The sequence below is a fragment of the Musca domestica genome, unplaced genomic scaffold (genome assembly GCF_030504385.1).
Source record: "Musca domestica strain aabys unplaced genomic scaffold, Musca_domestica.polishedcontigs.V.1.1 72, whole genome shotgun sequence".
Taxonomy (NCBI): Eukaryota; Metazoa; Arthropoda; class Insecta; order Diptera; family Muscidae; genus Musca; species Musca domestica.
Window position 1 is genome coordinate 3,782,208 of NW_026712388.1, and position 19,973 is coordinate 3,802,180.

Genomic DNA, 19,973 nt, shown 5'->3' on the forward strand with positions numbered 1-19,973 from the left:
ACATTCATAGGTCAATAGGCGTGGATTTTTTAAGAAAACGTTCTAAGGTCAATAGGCGTGGATTTTTTAAGAAAACGTTCCAAGGTCAATAGGCGTGGATTTTTTAAGAAAACGTTCTAAGGTCAATAGGCGTGGATTTTCTAAGAAAACGTTCTAAGGTCAATAGGCGTGGATTTTTTAAGAAAACGTTCCAAGGTCAATAGGCGTGGATTTTTTAAGAAAACGTTCCAAGGTCAATAGGCGTGGAATTTTTAAGAAAACGTTCTAAGGTCAATAGGCGTGGATTTTTTAAGAAAACGTTCCAAGGTCAATGGGCGTGGATTTTTTAAGAAAACGTTCCAAGGTCAATAGTCGTGGATTTTTTAAGAAAACGTTCTAAGGTCAATAGGCGTGGATTTTTTAAGAAAACGTTCTAAGGTCAATAGGCGTGGAATTTTTAAGAAAACGTTCTAAGGTCAATAGGCATGGATTCTTTAAGAAAACGTTCCAAGGTCAATAGGCGTGGATTTTTTAAGAAAACGTTCCAAGGTCAATAGGCGTGGAATTTTTAAGAAAACGTTCTAAGGTCAATAGGCGTGGATTTTTAAGAAAACGTTCCAAGGTCAATAGGCGTGGATTTTTTAAGAAAACGTTCTAAGGTCAATAGGCGTGGATTTTTTAAGAAAACGTTCCAAGGTCAATAGGCGTGGATTTTTTAAGAAAACGTTCCAAGGTCAATAGGCATGGATTTTTTAAGAAAACGTTCTAAGGTCAATAGGCGTGGAATTTTTAAGAAAACGTTCTAAGGTCAATAGGCATGGATTTTTTAAGAAAACGTTCTAAGGTCAATAGGCGTGGAATTTTTAAGAAAACGTTCTAAGGTCAATAGGCATGGATTTTTTAAGAAAACGTTCTAAGGTCAATAGGCGTGGAATTTTTAAGAAAACGTTCTAAGGTCAATAGGCATGGATTTTTTAAGAAAACGTTCTAAGGTCAATAGGCGTGGATTTTTTAAGAAAACGTTCCAAGGTCAATAGGCGTGGATTTTTTAAGAAAACGTTCCAAGGTCAATAGGCATGGATTTTTTAAGAAAACGTTCTAAGGTCAATAGGCGTGGAATTTTTAAGAAAACGTTCTAAGGTCAATAGGCATGGATTTTTTAAGAAAACGTTCTAAGGTCAATAGGCGTGGAATTTTTAAGAAAACGTTCTAAGGTCAATAGGCATGGATTTTTTAAGAATTTTTCAAACGTCAATAAACGTGAATTTTTTAAAAAGCAGAAGAGCTTGAAGTCTTCTCCTAGAGGAACTTGAAGTATTTTCCTAGAAGAACTTGAAGTCTTCTCACAGAAGAACAGAAGGTCTTCCCACAGAAGACCAGAAGATCTTCCCAAAGAAGACCAGAAGATCTTCTCACAGAAGACCAGAAGATCTTCCCGAAGAAGACCAGAAGATCTTCTCACAGAAGACCAGAAGGTCATCCCATACAAGAACAGAAGGTCTTTTCATAGAAGACCTTTCAGAAGGTCTGCTCATAGAAGACAAGACGGTCTGATCATAGAAGACTACAAGGTCTTCTTATAGAAGACCAGAAGGTCTTCTCATGGAAGACCAGAAGGTCTTCTCATGGAAGACCAGAAGGTCTTCTCATGGAAGACCAGAAGGTCTTCTCATGGAAGACCAGAAGGTCGTCTCATAGAAGACCAGAAGGTCTTCTCATGGAAGACCAGAAGGTCGTCTCATAGAAGACCAGAAGGTCGTCTCATAGAAGACCGGCAGCAGGTCTTCTCATAGAAGACCTGCAAGAGGTCTTCTCATAGAAGATCTGCAAGAGGTCTTCTCATAGAAGATCTGCAAGAGGTCTTCTTATAGAAGACCTGCAAGAGGTCTTCTCATAGAAGCCCTGCAAGAGGTCTTCTCATAGAAGACCTACAAGAGGTCTTCTCATAGAAGACCTGCAAGAGGTCTTCTCATAGAAGACCTGCAAGAGGTCTTCTCATAGAAGACCTGCAAGAGGTCTTCTCATTGAAGACCTGCAGGAGGTCTTTTCATAGAAGACATGCGGGAGGTCTTTTCATAGAGGACCTGCAGGAGGTCTTTTCATAGAAGACCTGTAGGAGGTCTTCTCATAGAAGACCTGTAGGAGGTCTTCTCATAGAAGTCCTGTAGGAGGTCTTCTCATAGAAGATCTGAAGGAGGTCTTCCCGTAGAAAAACCTCGCCACTATTATATTGATATTCGGCTTGGACTCTAAATTCCAATCATTTATCTCAGATCCTGTGAATTCTATTCCCCTTGCTTTGAGACCACTGTACCGTAATAATAATAATCATGAAGAACAATAAAATATATACACACATACATATGAATTTATTTGTGTGTGTGTATTTTTTTATCCTACAGTAAATACTCCAGTTTCTTGTTGTATTCTAAGTTTGTTTTCCAATTCTGGGTTGTTTTGTTGAATTTCTATTTGTTATTGTGTTTTGTTGTTATTTTTCTATTTTTTTTTTTTTGTATTATTTGGTTCGTTCACAACTATTGTGGTAATTTTGTTGGAGAAACAACCAACTAAGCAGGCTGGCTGGCTGGCAGGCAGCAAGCATCCATCTATCCATCCAGGCAGCAGGCAGGCAACACAGTATAATGAATGATTCCATTGTTGTTGTTTAAAACAAACATTGTTCACAATCCAATCCATCCATCCAGGCAGTCAGCTTTCATCCAGCCATCCATGCATTGAGTTGAGTCAGTGAGTCAGTCAGTCAGCCATCGTTCAAACCATCCAAAAAAATATATTCTTTGCATTTATTTGGTTCTATGAAAATTAGTTCTCTTGATGTCGACATTTGCTAGGTTGGTGTCTGTTTTTGGGTGTAACATTGGGCGGAGGGAGGAGGGTTGCCAATTAATTGACCAAAATGGGTCCAAAAATGTAATTTGCAATTGCCAGGGATATTCAAAACTACCATGAGAAGACCAGGAAGTCTTCTTCTCAGAGAAGATCAGAAGGTCTTATTCTTCTCAAAGAATACCAGAAGGCCTTATTCTGCTCAGAGAAGACCAGAAGGTCTTCTTCTTCTCAGGGAAGACAGAGGGTCTTCTTCTTCTCAGGGAAGACCAGAACCTATTCTTCTCAGAAAAGACCAGAAGGTCTTCTTCTTAGAGAAGACTAGAAGAAGTTCTTCTCAGGAAGACCAGAAGGTCTTCTTCTCAGAGAAGACCAGAAAGACTTCTTCTCAGAGACGAGCAGAGTCTTCTTCTTAGAGAAGACCAGAAGGCCTTCTTCTCAGAGAAGACGAGGAGGTCTTCTTCTCAGAGAAGACGGGAAGGCCAGAAGGTCTTCTTCTCAGAGAAGACCAGAAGATCTTATTCTCTGAAACGACCAGAAAGTCTTTTTCTCAGAGATGACCAAAAGGTCTTCTTCTCGGAGAAGACCAGAAGGTCATCTTCTTCTCAGGGAAGGCCAAAAACTCTGCTTCTCAGAGACGAAGGTCTCAGAAGGTCTTCTTTTCAGAGAGGTCTTTTTAAATATTTTAGAAAAAAAACAACAACAAAATTTAATTTCCCTCCAATTTGGTTAAAAACTCCCGAACTGGCAACACTCGAAAGAGGCATTCAAGTAGATGTGATCCATTGTTCTATTGGTCCAACGTACATACACACATACGACCCCCCCCCCCCCCCCCCTAAAAAAAAACTAAACACACACGCACCCATTCGCAGGCCCGTACACCCACACACTCACAAATAGAAATTAATTTCAAAAATAAATGTTAAATCAAAATATGTAAAGCTTTTGTGATTTATTTTGGGGTTTTGTTGTTGCTGTTGCAATTGCAGTTTCAATAGTTGTTTTTCCTTCCCTATTTTACATATACGGAGAATAATGCGTGCTCTTGCCTGCCATCCACAATGCAAAACAAGCAATCACCCCCTCCCCTAAATCGTAAATCCTGAACAAAAGGGAGAAAAAGTCACTGATCACAATTTTCATTTTCCTGGTTAAAATATCAACATTTTCCATTGTTTGCAAATTCATGCGGCTGAAAAATTCATAATTTTCTTTTTATAATTGGAAAATTTTTAGCGTCGACACTGCAATTTATTGTGTTTCGTCTGTAATGGTAGATTTTGTATGTATATGTCATATTCCGTCCAATCGTAAGTAAATAATTCGAATCCATTCGTTTTGCATGCGAAAACCACACCGACATGTGGTGTGGTCCAGGACATGAAATGTGATCAAAAAATTGGAATTTGTATTAGTTGAAAAAAATACTTGAGTATTTCAATATTTTTTAAAAATTTGCATCGGACTTATAAGCGTGGATTTTAAATAAATTTTAGAAACCCTATCTGGCATGGATTTTTTAAATTCAGGGTAAGATGAAACAACTGCAACCAACTTCAGACTGCTGTCATTTCTACGCCACTCGTCCGCCAGGTGTTAAAATTATTCCAGTGACAGCTCATTATATTGTTTACAAGCGTACAAAACGATTTTGGTGAGAATTTTCCAGAAAAAGAGTTATTCGTGATAGAAATCAAGCGTGATTTCTTTATATTTGGCTGGAAAACCACAAGTAGCTATCATTAGAGCACTCCAGCATTTGAATGTGAATAAATCTTTTACGTCTCGTACCATCGCTCGTGATACTGGTAGAGTAGCCCGACGTCAAGCAAGTGGAGGGAAGAAAAGAGCAACATTAGCAGAAATGGTTCGAAAAGTAAAGAAGCGACTTGATCGAAACCCGCGTTGCAGTGGCCGAAAAATGGCTCGTGAACCGAACATATCGCAATATTCCATTCGGCAAATATTGAAAAATGAGCTCGGGGTAAAGCCATTGAAATTCCCAAAAGTGCAAGAACTTACACCGCAACATAAAGAAATTGGACTAAAAAGAGCTGAAGAATTGTTTCGCTTGGCCGAAAGTGGTGAATTGCTGAATTTGGTTTTCTCCGATGAGAAAACATTCGTTGACCAGCAATTTGTAAATAAACAAAATGATCGTGTTTACTTGCCAAAGAGGTCAGCTGTCCACCTTCGGCTGGCCACCAAAACTCAAGCGCCTGCCATGGTGATGGTGTGGGCCGCCATAACAGCTGATGGTCGATCTCCGCTCGTATTAATCAACCGTGGCATCAGAATAAATGCCAAATATTATCGCAAATATATTTTGGAGGGTGTATTAAAGCCTTGGGCACGTAAACATTTTGGCCGCAGACCTTGGACATTCCAATAGGACTCAGCACGATCGCACTCAGCACTAGTCCCCCAAGAATGGTTACAAAATGAGGTTCCTCGCTTCATTTCCAGCACACAATGACCACCAAAATCTCCGGAGACCGATCCGTTGGACTATTGTATCTGGAGTATTTTGGAAAGCAAGGTTGGCACTAAAAAATACTAAAGTCTCGATCACCTTACTTCGCCGGGAATCGGTAAAAATACCCCAGAGCAACATTCGGGCAGTGTGTGACGGTTTCATTGGCAGTGAAGGCCATAATTCGTGCCAAAGGTGACCAATTCGACCACATCTAAACTTATTCTAAAATTTGATGCTATTTCCGACTTTTTTTTGCTATTACTCAATAAAATGCAAACAAGTAAAAAAGCTGTAAGTTCGACCGGACCGAACTTTGAATACCCTCAAAAAAATAAAATCCGTTAAAAATTCTGTTATAATCTTAAAAATGCAGAATGTAGCCGTATATTAGGGTCTATACGATGACGTGGACCTGAATAGGCAACCTTTTTCACAAGCTATTAGAATATTCAAATGCGAAATTTGAAAAAAAAACTATTTATAATGTAGCTAAAATCATCAAAATACCGAATATAGGGAGGTACCATGGTGGCTATACGAAGACGTGGACCTGCACAGACGATTTTCTGTCATAGACTGTAGCATTCATTACGAACTTCAAATACTAAATTTGAAATAGTTCCGGTAAATAATGTCTCTAAAATAATCAAAATATCCAATATTGGGAGGTACCGGGGCTATACGAAGACCTGGACCCACATGGCTTATTTTCTGTTTTATGCTATAGTATCTGTTACGAACTTCAAATACCAAATTTGAAACAATTCCGGTAAATAATGTCGCTAAAATCATTAAAATACGGAATATCGGGAGGTACCGTTATATGGGGGCTATACGAAGACGTGGACCTACATTTCTGTCTTAAGCCATAGTATCTATTACGAACTTTAAATACCAATTTTGAAACAATTTGGTAAATAATGTCGCTAAAATCTTCAGAATATTTATGTATTTGTTGTTTTGAGAAATAAAAACAAAATATTTTGAAAATCAATGACTTGAAAAACCTAAATTGCGGGGTGCGCATTAATAATATTAACCAGATTTGCCATGTAATTGAAAGATTGAACACTTAGGGTGGAAATACAAAAAGCGCATATTTGGTTGGCTTAAGTGATCGGCTGGCTTCTTCGTAGATGAACAAAGGAGTTTTAGGTTGACTTAGTTCGATTTTGGTCCTAGGCTCCTTTGTTCATTTCCGAAGAAGCCAGCTGATGACTTAAGCCAGCCAAATATGCGCTTTATGTATTTCCAGCCTTAGGATAATATTTTTGAGAGAACATCCAGACATTTCATTCATCATTCGCGCTATTTGAATCATTTTAGAAATTAAAAAAAATATGCAATAAATGTAAACAACTTGTTGTCTTCAATAATTTGAATAATTCTGACGAGAAGCGGGCATAGCATCATGGCTGTAATTCTGTAGTTTTACAAAGCTCCTTATTGTACCATGATTTAACTCTTCCTAGTTCATTTTGAACTTTCAGGTTGATCTTATACTTGTCTTGAAAGACATAGAGGAGGTCGGAATTCTTTTTTCTGCTGTATGTGAACTTTAGTGCCAAATATCATTATATATTATTACTTTCTGAAGGTTTAAATTCAAGTCGGAAGTTATATCTATATCGATTTTTTATATTTATATTAAATATAAAAAAAATAAATAGATATTCTTAAAGATGTGCAAATTAATGTGTTTTTTTTTAATATTTTTATAAGCCAACGGGTCTGAGTCATGTTTTTTATAAATTTTATTTTGTTTATATAAATTTGAAGTTTTTAAAATTAAATAATATTTTTAAAAATGAACACAATCAAATTCTATTTGCTACCATCTTGAATTATGGTATGCAGTTATCATATCTTCATAAACAAATTATTAACCAACGATTTTTACTTTATTACATTACGGCAACTTTACTACTAATATATATTTTTTTTTTTAATTTCCATGAAACGGTTGTAAATTTCACGAAAATTAAAAAAAAATACATTTTATTTATACATTTCATAGTATTTAAGAGAAATATTCTTCTTCTTCTAATTGCCTTTTTATTAAGGTTCCTGAATTAATAACAGAGAAATGTTCATATGGAGTTCAAATAATAGTTTAAGTCGACTAACATTTTCATTGGAAAACAAAATATTGATTTTTTGCAATGGCTATTAAATAATATAAATTATTGTAGTACTTTTTGCACTGTAAATTATGCCAATGGATTCTTCTTTGACACTTGTCCCTGATTCAATCAGTGAATACATACATTTTGAACACGAAACTCGTTCCTTATTTGCTTCTGGTGAACAAACAGCTGTTTCGGCTTGTTTGTGTACAAAGTCCACAGAAACTACAGCGTGCCGCCGACGATTGGTTTACAACTGATAAGACGCCGACAAAATCGTTCCGCTTCGTTGTCTGAACACGAGAGGTGAAGAAATATTTTTTTAAAAATTTTTACAATAATTAATATAAAAATACTGTTCTCAGATTTAGTGGAAATCAATTTATTAAGGTCTAAAGCTGTCATATAATTGGTGTAAGGCCTGAGGAGTAATATTATCAACAGGAACTTCGTAGCATTGCTACCATCAGACAAACGTTGTAAATCGTTTAATGCTAAAGCAGCTCCGGGGAGAGAAAAAGTACATTAAAAATTAATTTGTTTGTAGTTTTTATTGACAAAAATGGATAACATACCTAGGACACATGAAGGTAAGCCGTATAGTAAAACCTTCGTATATAATAAACTTAATTTTCCACCAATTTGCCCCACAGACATTGAGGCACAAATTGCCGACATACAATCGAAGAAGAAGGAGGTACAGAAAAATGCCAGCGATGGCGTTAGCCTTTTGGCCTCTGGAAACTTTTATGATACAGAATTCTATGACGAAGGAGGAAAAAGTAAAAATCGTTATGAGGGTTATAATACCTCAATTGCTGCCAATGATGATGTTGATGAGGACGAAGACGAAGGTTTGCCGGTGCAACAGAAACGTGTGGCCTATACGGCACCCAAGTCGGTGATGAAAGACATCATGCAGGTAAATTTGACGATTAAGAATCTGAAATCATTGAAGAGTTATTCATTATATCTTACACAGAGTACCGAAGATGTGGATCCCTTGGCAGATCGTCGACGACCCACTATTGCGGATCGAGAGGATGAATATAAACAAAAACGTCGCCGCATTATAATTTCACCCGAACGTGCTGATCCCTTTGCTGATGGTGGTAAAACACCTGATGTAGGTTCCAGAACCTATACGGATATTATGAAAGAGCAAATGTTGAAGGGGGAGGAAAGCGAACTGCGAAGGAAGATTATGGAAAAATCGAAGGATGGTACATTGCTAAAGACTGTGCCTGATCCACCCAAGGAGGGTGGCCGTAAACGTGGTCGTTGGGATCAAACTGTTAGTGACAGTTTTGTGCCGGCCAAGGTGGCAGCTACACCCAGCAGTGCTGCTACTCCTACTTGGGAAGAGGTAAGTGAAGTGGAATTAAATTGTGGAAATCAAAATGTAATGCTTGCATTTATGTTACAGAAAACTCCCGCCGATCATCGTTGGGATGAGACACCAGCCCATAAGACGGGTAGTGAAACGCCTGGAGCTACACCAGGTTTGGGTACCCGCATGTGGGACGCCACACCAGCCCATAGCATGACACCGGGTCATGAAACTCCTGGCCATGAAAAATCTGTACGTCGTAATCGTTGGGATGAAACACCAAAAACGGAGAGGGAAACACCGGGACACAGTGGTTGGGCAGAAACCCCAAAACCAGATAGAGGTATTAGCGACAATGTGGTGGTAGAATCTACTCCAGGAGCTTCAAAACGAAGATCAAGATGGGATGAAACACCATCGAATGCTACACCCACAGCAATGACACCAAGCATGACTCCCAGTATGACACCTCATGCCACTCCTGGCCATGCCACACCTTTACTGACACCTGGTGGAACAACACCAATTGGCGTTAAGGCAATGGCCATGCAAACACCCACCCCAGGAGCCCTGGCTGCCATGACACCAGAACAGTTGCAAGCCTATCGTTGGGAAAAGGAAATCGATGAACGTAACAGGCCCTTTACTGATGAGGAGTTGGATCAAATGTTCCCACCGGGATATAAGATTTTGCCACCACCAGCTGGTTATGTACCCTTACGTACACCAGGACGTAAATTGATGGCTACCCCAACACCTATTGCTGGTACTCCTGCTGGGTTCTTTATACAGGTGGAAGATAAAAATGCAAAATTTATGGATAACCAGCCAAAGGGTCAGAATTTGCCATTTATGAAACCGGAAGATGCTCAGTATTTCGATAAACTTTTGGTGGATGTTGATGAGGATACCTTGTCACCGGAAGAGGTAAAAGAACGTAAAATAATGAAGTTGCTGCTGACCATTAAGAACGGGTCACCACCCATGCGTAAATCAGCCTTGAGGCAAATCACAGATAAAGCACGTGAATTTGGAGCCGGTCCTTTGTTCAATCAAATTTTGCCATTGCTTATGTCGCCCACATTGGAAGATCAGGAACGTCATTTGCTGGTGAAGGTTATTGATCGTGTTTTGTACAAATTGGATGATTTGGTTCGTCCATATGTCCACAAGATTTTGGTCGTTATTGAACCCTTGCTGATCGATGAAGATTACTATGCCCGTGTTGAGGGTCGTGAAATTATTTCCAATCTTGCTAAGGCCGCCGGCTTGGCTACTATGATTTCCACCATGCGTCCCGATATTGATAACATTGATGAATACGTACGTAATACAACGGCAAGAGCGTTCGCTGTGGTTGCATCCGCTTTGGGTATACCCTCGCTGTTGCCTTTCTTAAAGGCCGTTTGTAAATCAAAGAAGTCATGGCAGGCTCGTCACACTGGTATTAAGATTGTCCAACAAATTGCTATTTTGATGGGCTGTGCCATCTTGCCACACTTAAAGGCTTTGGTTGAAATCATTGAACATGGTTTGGTGGATGAACAGCAGAAGGTGCGCACCATTACTGCTTTGGCTATTGCTGCTCTGGCTGAAGCTGCTACTCCCTATGGTATTGAATCCTTCGATTCAGTACTCAAACCCCTTTGGAAGGGTATTCGTACACATCGTGGTAAAGGTTTGGCCGCTTTCTTGAAGGCCATTGGTTATCTCATTCCCTTGATGGATGCCGAATATGCCAATTATTATACACGTGAAGTAATGTTGATTTTGATTCGTGAGTTCCAGTCGCCCGATGAGGAAATGAAAAAGATTGTCTTGAAGGTAGTGAAGCAATGTTGTGCCACTGATGGTGTGGAGGCCCAGTACATTAAGGAAGAGATTTTGCCCCACTTCTTTAAATTCTTCTGGAATCATAGAATGGCTTTGGATCGTCGTAATTATCGGCAATTGGTAGATACCACGGTGGAAATTGCCAATAAAGTGGGTGCCTCGGAAATAATCAATCGCATTGTGGACGATTTGAAGGATGAAAATGAACAGTACAGGAAAATGGTAATGGAAACCATTGAGAAAATTATGGGCAATTTGGGTGCCGCAGATATTGATTCTCGATTGGAAGAACAGTTGATTGATGGCATTCTCTATGCCTTCCAAGAACAAACCACCGAAGATGTGGTAATGCTCAACGGATTTGGTACCATTGTCAATCAACTGGGCAAGAGAGTGAAACCTTATTTGCCACAAATCTGTGGTACAATTTTGTGGCGTTTGAACAACAAATCGGCCAAGGTGCGTCAACAGGCAGCTGATTTAATTTCCCGTATTGCAGTGGTCATGAAAACGTGTCAGGAAGAGAAATTGATGGGTCATTTGGGTGTGGTACTCTACGAGTATTTGGGTGAAGAATATCCCGAGGTGTTGGGTAGTATCTTGGGTGCATTAAAGGCAATTGTCAATGTTATTGGTATGACCAAAATGACACCACCCATCAAGGATCTTTTGCCCAGACTTACACCGATTCTCAAGAATCGTCACGAAAAAGTACAAGAGAATTGTATTGATCTGGTGGGACGTATAGCCGATAGAGGTCCCGAATATGTTTCGGCTCGTGAATGGATGCGTATCTGCTTTGAATTGCTGGAATTGTTAAAGGCCCACAAGAAGGCCATTCGTCGTGCAACTGTCAATACCTTTGGTTACATTGCTAAGGCCATTGGTCCCCATGATGTCTTGGCCACCCTGCTCAATAATCTTAAGGTCCAGGAAAGACAAAATCGTGTGTGTACCACAGTAGCCATTGCCATTGTTGCGGAAACCTGTCGCCCCTTTACAGTACTGCCTGCCCTTATGAATGAATATCGTGTTCCCGAATTAAATGTTCAAAATGGTGTACTCAAATCGTTGTCTTTCCTTTTTGAATATATCGGCGAAATGGGTAAAGATTACATCTACGCTGTATGCCCGTTGCTGGAAGATGCTCTTATGGATCGTGATTTGGTACATCGTCAAACCGCCTGTGCTGCCATTAAACACATGTCACTGGGTGTTTATGGTTTTGGCTGTGAAGATGCTTTGGTCCATTTGCTGAACTACGTTTGGCCCAACATTTTCGAGACATCACCACATTTAGTGCAAGCCTTCATGGATGCTGTTGAGGGCCTGCGAGTCTCTTTGGGACCCATCAAAATTTTACAATACACCCTACAAGGTCTGTTTCATCCGGCCCGCAAAGTGCGCGACGTTTACTGGAAGATTTATAATTCCCTATACATTGGTGGACAAGATGCTTTAATTGCTGGCTATCCACGTATCACAAATGATCCCAAAAATCAATACGAACGTTATGAATTAGACTATACGCTATAAAATCCAGGTTTTTTAATTTTCTTAGACTTTAGCTTTACATTTTAAAGACACGTAATGGATGTTTCATTTATATATTTTATTTACAAGAAAAATTTAAAAATGGAAATACTATAAATACACAATATTTAGAATATTTATGAAGAATATTGGGACAAAGAAAAACAATGGATTTTTTTATTGGAAACTATGTAGGAGAAAAAAGAACTGAATTCAAAATGGAGACCGCAAACTTTGGAGCGAAGAAGATAGAACTTTACAATTTTAGCGATGATGATATGAGAATCGTGTGGCTAAAATGAGATTAAAAAATGGGCCTACTCTCCGCACTCTATTAAATTTAAAATAGGGAAAATGATGGACATTACCAAGTTGACAGTAATGGAGCAGTAGCTTGAAGGCGCCACTGATTTTGGTTTTAGGGTGCGCAGCTATACGAATTCGGCAACTGCTTCTCTCGAAGCCATTTGGTGAATTGCGTTCACCCTAGGATGGAATAATTATTTTGGGATTAGGAGGGATATAAAAGCGAGAAGGAGAAGAAGAAATTTATGTAGAGTAGTGTAGTTAAAAGTATGAGCTGCCTAGCCGGTGAATGCCTTTGATAAACTTGTAAATTATGATGGGATGTATAACTGAGTAGCACGTTAGAGTTTCTATCTCCCACATACCAGATAGCATACTTGTATTACTTGGGACATCTGCAAAATAGATGCTCAATCATCTTCACCTCTTCTTATTCTTCACATAGTCAGGAACAATGTTGTCCCATCTTTAGGTCCGATATCTGAGACTGCAGTCAGTCTGCCTACCACGATTCTTAGATCAGACCTAATAAGTGATAGAAGAGAGCTTGTTCTACACGAGATTACCGGCCAGAGGGTCTAAGATACCCTGAAACTGGTCTCCAAGTATCATCTTCCTGCTTCTTCGATGAGAGATTTTTTAAACCAACTGACATAATAGTTTTTTGGTGGTTAAACAGTCTGATCAATCGACTGGGATCCTCCTTGAGCCAATTCGTCAACCTGTAACCCAACAAGGTTTAATGAGTCCACACGTTTCAATGCAGGGTTTTCTTAAGAGTGGCTCTTGATTTAATGACACTTGTCTTTGCAGCTTTGAGGCAGAGTTCTCTTACAATTTCGGCAGAATCTTCGCTTGAAAAACGCTGTGTTTGTCATTAAGCTTATATGTTATGTTTAAATATTGGGTTAGGGTGTCTTCATTTATCTAGGAGCCGTTTGTATAAATGGCAAGACTGTCCAGAGGCGGTTCACCACCATCCCGGACATCCCTATCAAGTATAGTACCATCAATGTAATTTAAGTCGAAAAGGGCGGACATTACCTTCGCCTGAGATATTCCGACTAATTGGTATGTCCAGGATTCGTGCATGACCAAACGTGAAAAGCGCCATCCTTCAGCTTTCCTTAGTCTCAGCGCACTCCTTGCTGCTTGGAATTAAGCTAAAATAATCAGTGGCTGAAGTTTAGCAGCACATTAAAGGCAGATTGGAGAGTCTTATTGAGAGCTGCAGTTGTCAGTGAGGACTGGGCTCCCTGCACTGTGGTTAATTTGATATAATGTGAAGATGGTAATCATTGGTCCACTCCTTCTGGTACCTTCCCCACAAAGTGGTCAAACTTTGGAATAACAAAAGGATTTAAAATGCGAAATAAGTATCAGGCTACTAGGTGGGTCATAAATGGGTAGATTTTGAATTTTTTAATTCAAATAACAGGGAAGTAAATAAACCCTTTGACGACTTAAGTATGCTAAAGCAAAAGCAATACCTCATGAGTGGGAGCTTTATCAGGATTTGTAATAAAATTGGATTTTGTTGCAAACCTCTGGATCCTTTAGTTAATTTTGCGAAATATGTCATCTACAACTTTCTCCAACTTTTTCTTCATTGACCTCGTTCAAAGGGTTCCCGATCTTTGTCGAGCACCAAAAGACCAATAAACGTGGATTATTTAAAGAATATTTTTTCAAATTACACCAATAATTTTATTGTATTTTCTCCAAGGACCAATACACCAAAGATCCTGGATTTTTTCCGAATATTTTTCAAAGAATCAAAAGACTAATAACTGTGGATTTTAAGGAATATTTTTTTCAAAGAATCGACAGACCAATAAACGTGGAAGTTTTAGAAATATTTTTAAAAGGAACAAAAGACTTATAGAAGTGGATTTTTTAAGAGTATTTTCCCAAGCACCAGCAGTCCAATAAATGTGGATTTTTAAAGAATATTTTTCCAAGGAACAGCAGACCATAAACGTGGATTTTTTAAGAATATTTTCCAAGGACCAGCAGATCAATAATCGTGGATTTTTTAAGAATATTTTTCCAAGGACCAGCTTACCAATAAACGTGGATTTTTTAAGAATATTTTTCCAAGGACCAGCAGACCAATAAACGTGGATTTTTTAAGAATGGTATTCAAATGACCTGCATTTTTAAAGAATACTTTTCCAAGGACCAGCAGACCAAAAAACGTGGATTTTTTAAGAATGGTTTTCAAATGACCTGCATTTTTAAAGAATATTTTTCCAAGGACCAGCAGCTCAATAAACGTGGATTTTTTAAGAATGGTTTTCAAATGACCTGCATTTTTAAAGAATATTTTTCCAAGGACCAGCAGCTCAATAAACGTGGATTTTTTAAGAATATTTTTCCAGCAGACCAATAAACGTGGATTTTTTCCAAGGACCTGCAGACCAATGATCTTGGATGTTTTAAGAACATTTTTTTTTCCAAGGACCAGCATATCAATAAATGTGGATTTTTTAAGAATATTTTTCCCAAGGACCAGCAGAACAATAAACGTGAATTTTTTAAGAATATTTTTTCATGGACCAGCAGGCCAATAAATGTGGATTTTTTAAGAATATTTTTCCAGGGACCAGCAGACCAATAAACGTGGATTTTTGAAGAATATTTTTCCAAGGATCAGCAGAACAATGTACGTGGATTTTTTAAGAATATTTTTTCCAAGGACCTGCAGACCAATAAACATGGATTTTTTAAGAATGGTTTTCAAATGACCTTGATTTTTTAAGAATATTTTCTAATTACTAGCAGACCAATGAATGTGGATTTTTAAGAATATTTTTCCAAGGACTAGACGGCCAATGGACTTGGATTTTTTAAGAATATTTTTCAATGCGACTGGATTTTTAATAATAGTTTTTCAAATGACAAAAAGATTAATAAACGTGAATTAAAAAACTCCTATACTGGATTTGTAAAGAATTTTTTTTGAAAACCAGCAGACCAGCTAAATATTTTTTCAAAGTACCAGTAGATCAAAATATTTGCATAGTGTCAGCAGATTCGTTGAAATATTTATGACCGTCACATGGTTAATAATCCGTGTCCAATACGAATTAAGACGGATTCACTAATTTGAACGTAATTAAGCCCTGGTTTATCTGGGCTACCAATATTCTCCAGTTGTTAGACCTATGACAGTTCCTTGGTCTTTTGTTTTATACTGTACTAATTTATGACTTCGGTGATCTCCCAGGAGCATTATAGGAGCTTCACAAAGCACTTTTGTGTGGCAGCTAACAAATTAAGCCATACATTGCTGCATCCAGCTTTTCTTTTGCTATTTCTTAGCAATTGAAATTGTCGTGGTGACCTCAACTTGTCACCAAACACTGCAAATCAAATTCAAATCCGATTTAAGCAAGAAAATAAAATAAACCATCTTATTTCCGTACAAATGACAAATCATTGCTACTTGTTTTCATTTTTTTTAACAGCTGGAATTTATTAACCTTTTTTTTTAACCAACAAAAAGCCTCCCAAATCCCAATGAATCAATCACGTTAAAAAAAATGAGAGTAATTAGCACTCTTCACGGGACCCCAATTGACGTTGATTCAAGTTGAATTACTTAATTACGTATACAAGACATATGTACATCTTTTTTCAACGTAGTTTTGTATTTAACAGAAAGTGTGTGTGTTTTTAGCAATTTTGCAGGTGTTGCAGCAAGAAAACTTGTATAACTGCTTTATTGATTTTAATATTTGTTAATATGGGGATTAGATCTTCGTATATAAATATACATACAGATGTACGAAAGTATTACGTACACAATTCATACGTATGAGCCTAATCCAGGTTTATGGAGTGATTGTAATTGCAACGAGTAAGGAAATTGAAACAAGTAACGCGAGCCGTTCTCATACCCTACACAACTCTACATCGAGTAACAAATATACGTTTGTATGGAAAATTTGAGAAATTTAAATCATACCAATACGGATCGTTATGAAATAGGATTTAAATTTGAAGTAGAATATTCATTTTAGAACCATATCTTACACTGAATTGCCACAGAATTTGGATTTGATAATTTCTGGAAAACGATTTGGATTTGATAATGATACAAACGAATCGATCATTAATATCTAATCAGAGGGAACTATATCTGAGTCTGAAGGGAGAGATTTTGATAAAATTTGGAAGAACAATTTATAGGTTGTATGTGACTTCTTATACAGAATAGAATTGTAGTGGAGGACATTACAATACATTACATTAAATTGGATTAAAGTGGTAAATAATAAGTGAAAACCAGTAAGGAAAAGTCAAAAGTCGGGCGGGGCCCAATATGTGATACCCCGCACCACTCTGCATATTTATTAGAGCTCCCGTAACAAAAGAATTTTTTTGAAGTAGATCATAGCACCTATCAACATTTGGCTTTAGAGCAGTAATAGTTTGGTTTCAGAGGGAACTAATATATGGGAGGCATATCCAATTCTGAATCGATTTTCACCAAATTTGACAGAGATATTTTTATCTTTTATTCCAAATAACATTGCTATAGAGAAGATATATATCAGACCCGAGTTCCACCAAATAAAAATTTACGTCCCGAAACTCACTCCATTTGGACTAATATTAGCCATTATATGCACAATAAACCTGAAATCTGATTAAGGATGAATATGCGAACTATATCCAAATCTTTGCCGATTTCGATAAAATTTGGCCAAGGTATTTCCAATTTCTGTAAGATATTAGGTACCAAATATCGTTATTGTCGAATGCATATTACGAATGTGAGGGACTTAAACACCAAATCGGATGAAACATTATATGGGAGCTACAGCTATTTCTGAATACTTGTTTCTAGACTGAATTCGGTGAGATATGTCAAAATTCAGGTCATTTGGATTTATGTTGGCCATTTGGTGAACAATTAACCCGAAATCGCCTGAAGATATATATGTGAGCTACACCCAAATCTCAACCGATCTTGACAGAGGGATTTCCGGGCTGTATCTGATATCTGGTACCAAATATCATTGTTGTCGAATGCATATTACGAATGTGAGGGACTTAAAGACATCCGATTTGGTCTTTATATGGGAGCTATAGCTATTTCTGAACAAATTCTGACCAAATTCGGCGTACTTGCTTCTAGACTGAATTCGGTGGGATGTATCAAAATTCAGGTCATTTGGACATATATAGGCTATTTGGTGCACAATTAACCTGAAATCGGTTGAAGATATATATGGGAGCTATATCCAAATCTGAACCGATCTTGATAAAATTTGGCAGAGGTATTTCCGGGCCGTATCTGTTACAAAATATCAATCTTGTGGACTGCATATTACGAATGTGAGGGACTCAAACACCAAATCGGGTGAAACATATATATGGAAGCTATAGCTATATCTGAACCGATTTTCTACAAATTTGATGTACATGCTTCTAGACAGAATTAGGTGGGATGTACCAATTCAGGTGATTTGGACTTATATTGGCCATTTAGTGCAGAAATAACCTGAAATCTTTTGAAGATATATATGGGAGCTATATCTAAATCTGAACCGATTCTCACCAATTTCAATAGGGTTCATCCTTGGGGCAAACAAATATTGTTTAGAAAATTTCATCTCAATCGGATAATAAATGCGACCTGCATTTTGTTCACAATAATACATGAACAGACAGACTGACGTGCATAAATCGTCTCAGAAAGTGATTCTATGAAGATCCTCAAAAGTAACTATGGGTCTATCTCGCTTCCTTCTACATGTTACAAACAAATGTACAAAGGCATAATACCCTTACCACTATGAATGATGTAGGGTATAAAAATTCTAAAAAATCAATGATTTTATTATTTCCGGGAAAAAATTAAAAAAAAAATTAAAAAAATCCGCAAGTACCTAGAAAATTAAAAAAAATCAAAATTTGGCAAAGAAAAAAAATAGTAATTTAAAATATTTCCGATTTTGAAAAAAAGTTTATACGATTCTGTAGAAATGTATTCATGCTCTGTTCTAGAACCAGCAGGAATTTACTCATTTTATAATTTTTCGATATCATAAAGAAAAAATCGCTTGTCGTAGAAAAAACTTGTACATTCTCAAATCTGGAACATATAATTAAATAACACTGTACAACAGAACTCATTAATTACGAGGCAAATCCAGAAGATAATGAAAGTAAAGCAAAAACAAGTAATAAAACCCGGGCCGAACTTTAACTACCCCCCACCATTTTGAATAATGTAGCTAAAATCATCAAAATACCAAATATAGGGAGGTAATATTATATGTGGGATATACCAAAACGTGGACCTGCACAGACAATGATTCGCCAACGGAGTTACAACCCATTATGACCAACAAATACCAATTTATAGACAAATCCGAGAAAAAAATGTGGCAAAAATCATCAAAATACAGAATATCGGGAGGTGCCGTTATATGGGGGCTATAACAATACGCGGGCTTATACATACAACGTTTCGCCAAACGAGCTAGAACCTATTATGACCTACAGATGCCAGTTTTAAGACAAACGTGGCAAAAATCATGAAAATATTGAATATCGTTCTGCCAAAATTTTGACGTTCTAAGTTAAATAACGTGGGCTGCATCGTGATTTCAACCGATTAACTTAGAATTTTATGCTGATTATGAATATATATGCTTTATGGAGTCTACGACAAATATTTAGGGATGTTACAAACCGAATGACAAAGTTAATATCCAAGGTGGAGGGTATAAAAAACACGGTTTTAAAAAATATTAAAATTATCCAGAATTTTACAAAATAAATAAATCCGCGACATTATATTTTTTTTTTAATGACGCGATTTCTTGAAAAAATTATTATGAAATCCACGATTTCCTAACAAATTGTAACATACAATTCGAGATTTCTCAAATTAAAGTATGAATTTCACGTTTTTAAAAAATAAATCTACGATTTAAAAAAAAAAAAAAATATTAAAAAATCAACAATTCTGCAAAAAATATTTAAAAAACTCACGATTTAACAAATGTATCTGAAGGAATTCCCTCATGAAAAAATATTTAAAACATAATAAAAATGTTTTGAAGAATTCTTAAAAAATAAAATTAACAAATCAACAATTTCGTAAGAAAATAAACGAATGTTTTCTTTGAAAAATATAGGATGACAGATCACTTGTTTTCTTTTTTTTTTTTTTAAGAAATGCTCAATTGTAGATATGCTTGTGTAGTGTGTCATATTGTCAAACCGCTTGGCGGAAATTATCCCCTTTGAATCCAAAACATTTTAGTCATAGGCACATTAGAATTTTGCATTAATTTCCAATTTGTAAATCAAATGCATTTCCCCCACAAAACAATATGAGTCACAATTGTCTAACGACTAGATCTCAAGTTAATTCAATGCAAGACAAATTCTAGTTAAGTATGAATGTATCTTTATATCTCTTATTATTAGTCATAGTTGTTTACTTTTGTTCTAATTTCAAGGTCGATAATTTCAATTATGGCCCCTATAACCTACAAAGTAGTTATTGAGTTTT

At 37.1% G+C, this 19,973-nt stretch overlaps 1 protein-coding gene across 1 annotated transcript; it reads left to right on the forward strand.

The window, feature by feature from the left end:
• The first annotated feature begins 7,639 nt into the window (after positions 1-7,639).
• On the forward strand, positions 7,640-12,242 carry LOC131806325 (splicing factor 3B subunit 1-like). Its single transcript, XM_059130299.1, has 5 exons — positions 7,640-7,740; positions 7,800-8,024; positions 8,088-8,356; positions 8,417-8,800; positions 8,861-12,242. Exons 2-5 carry the CDS (start codon positions 7,997-7,999, stop codon positions 12,131-12,133), a joined length of 3,954 nt encoding a protein of 1,317 aa, XP_058986282.1. The 5' UTR covers positions 7,640-7,740; positions 7,800-7,996; the 3' UTR covers positions 12,134-12,242.
• The last annotated feature ends 7,731 nt before the right edge of the window (positions 12,243-19,973 follow it).

What these genes read in the sequence shown, in the direction of transcription:
- LOC131806325 (XM_059130299.1), top strand. Translation starts at nt 7,997, where the DNA reads ATGGATAACATACCTAGGACACATGAAG. An exon ending in CATACCTAGGACACATGAAG is followed by an intron (nt 8,025 to 8,087) that starts GTAAGCCGTATA and finishes TTTGCCCCACAG; the next exon opens with ACATTGAGGCACAAATTGCC. An exon ending in TGATGAAAGACATCATGCAG is followed by an intron (nt 8,357 to 8,416) that starts GTAAATTTGACG and finishes TATCTTACACAG; the next exon opens with AGTACCGAAGATGTGGATCC.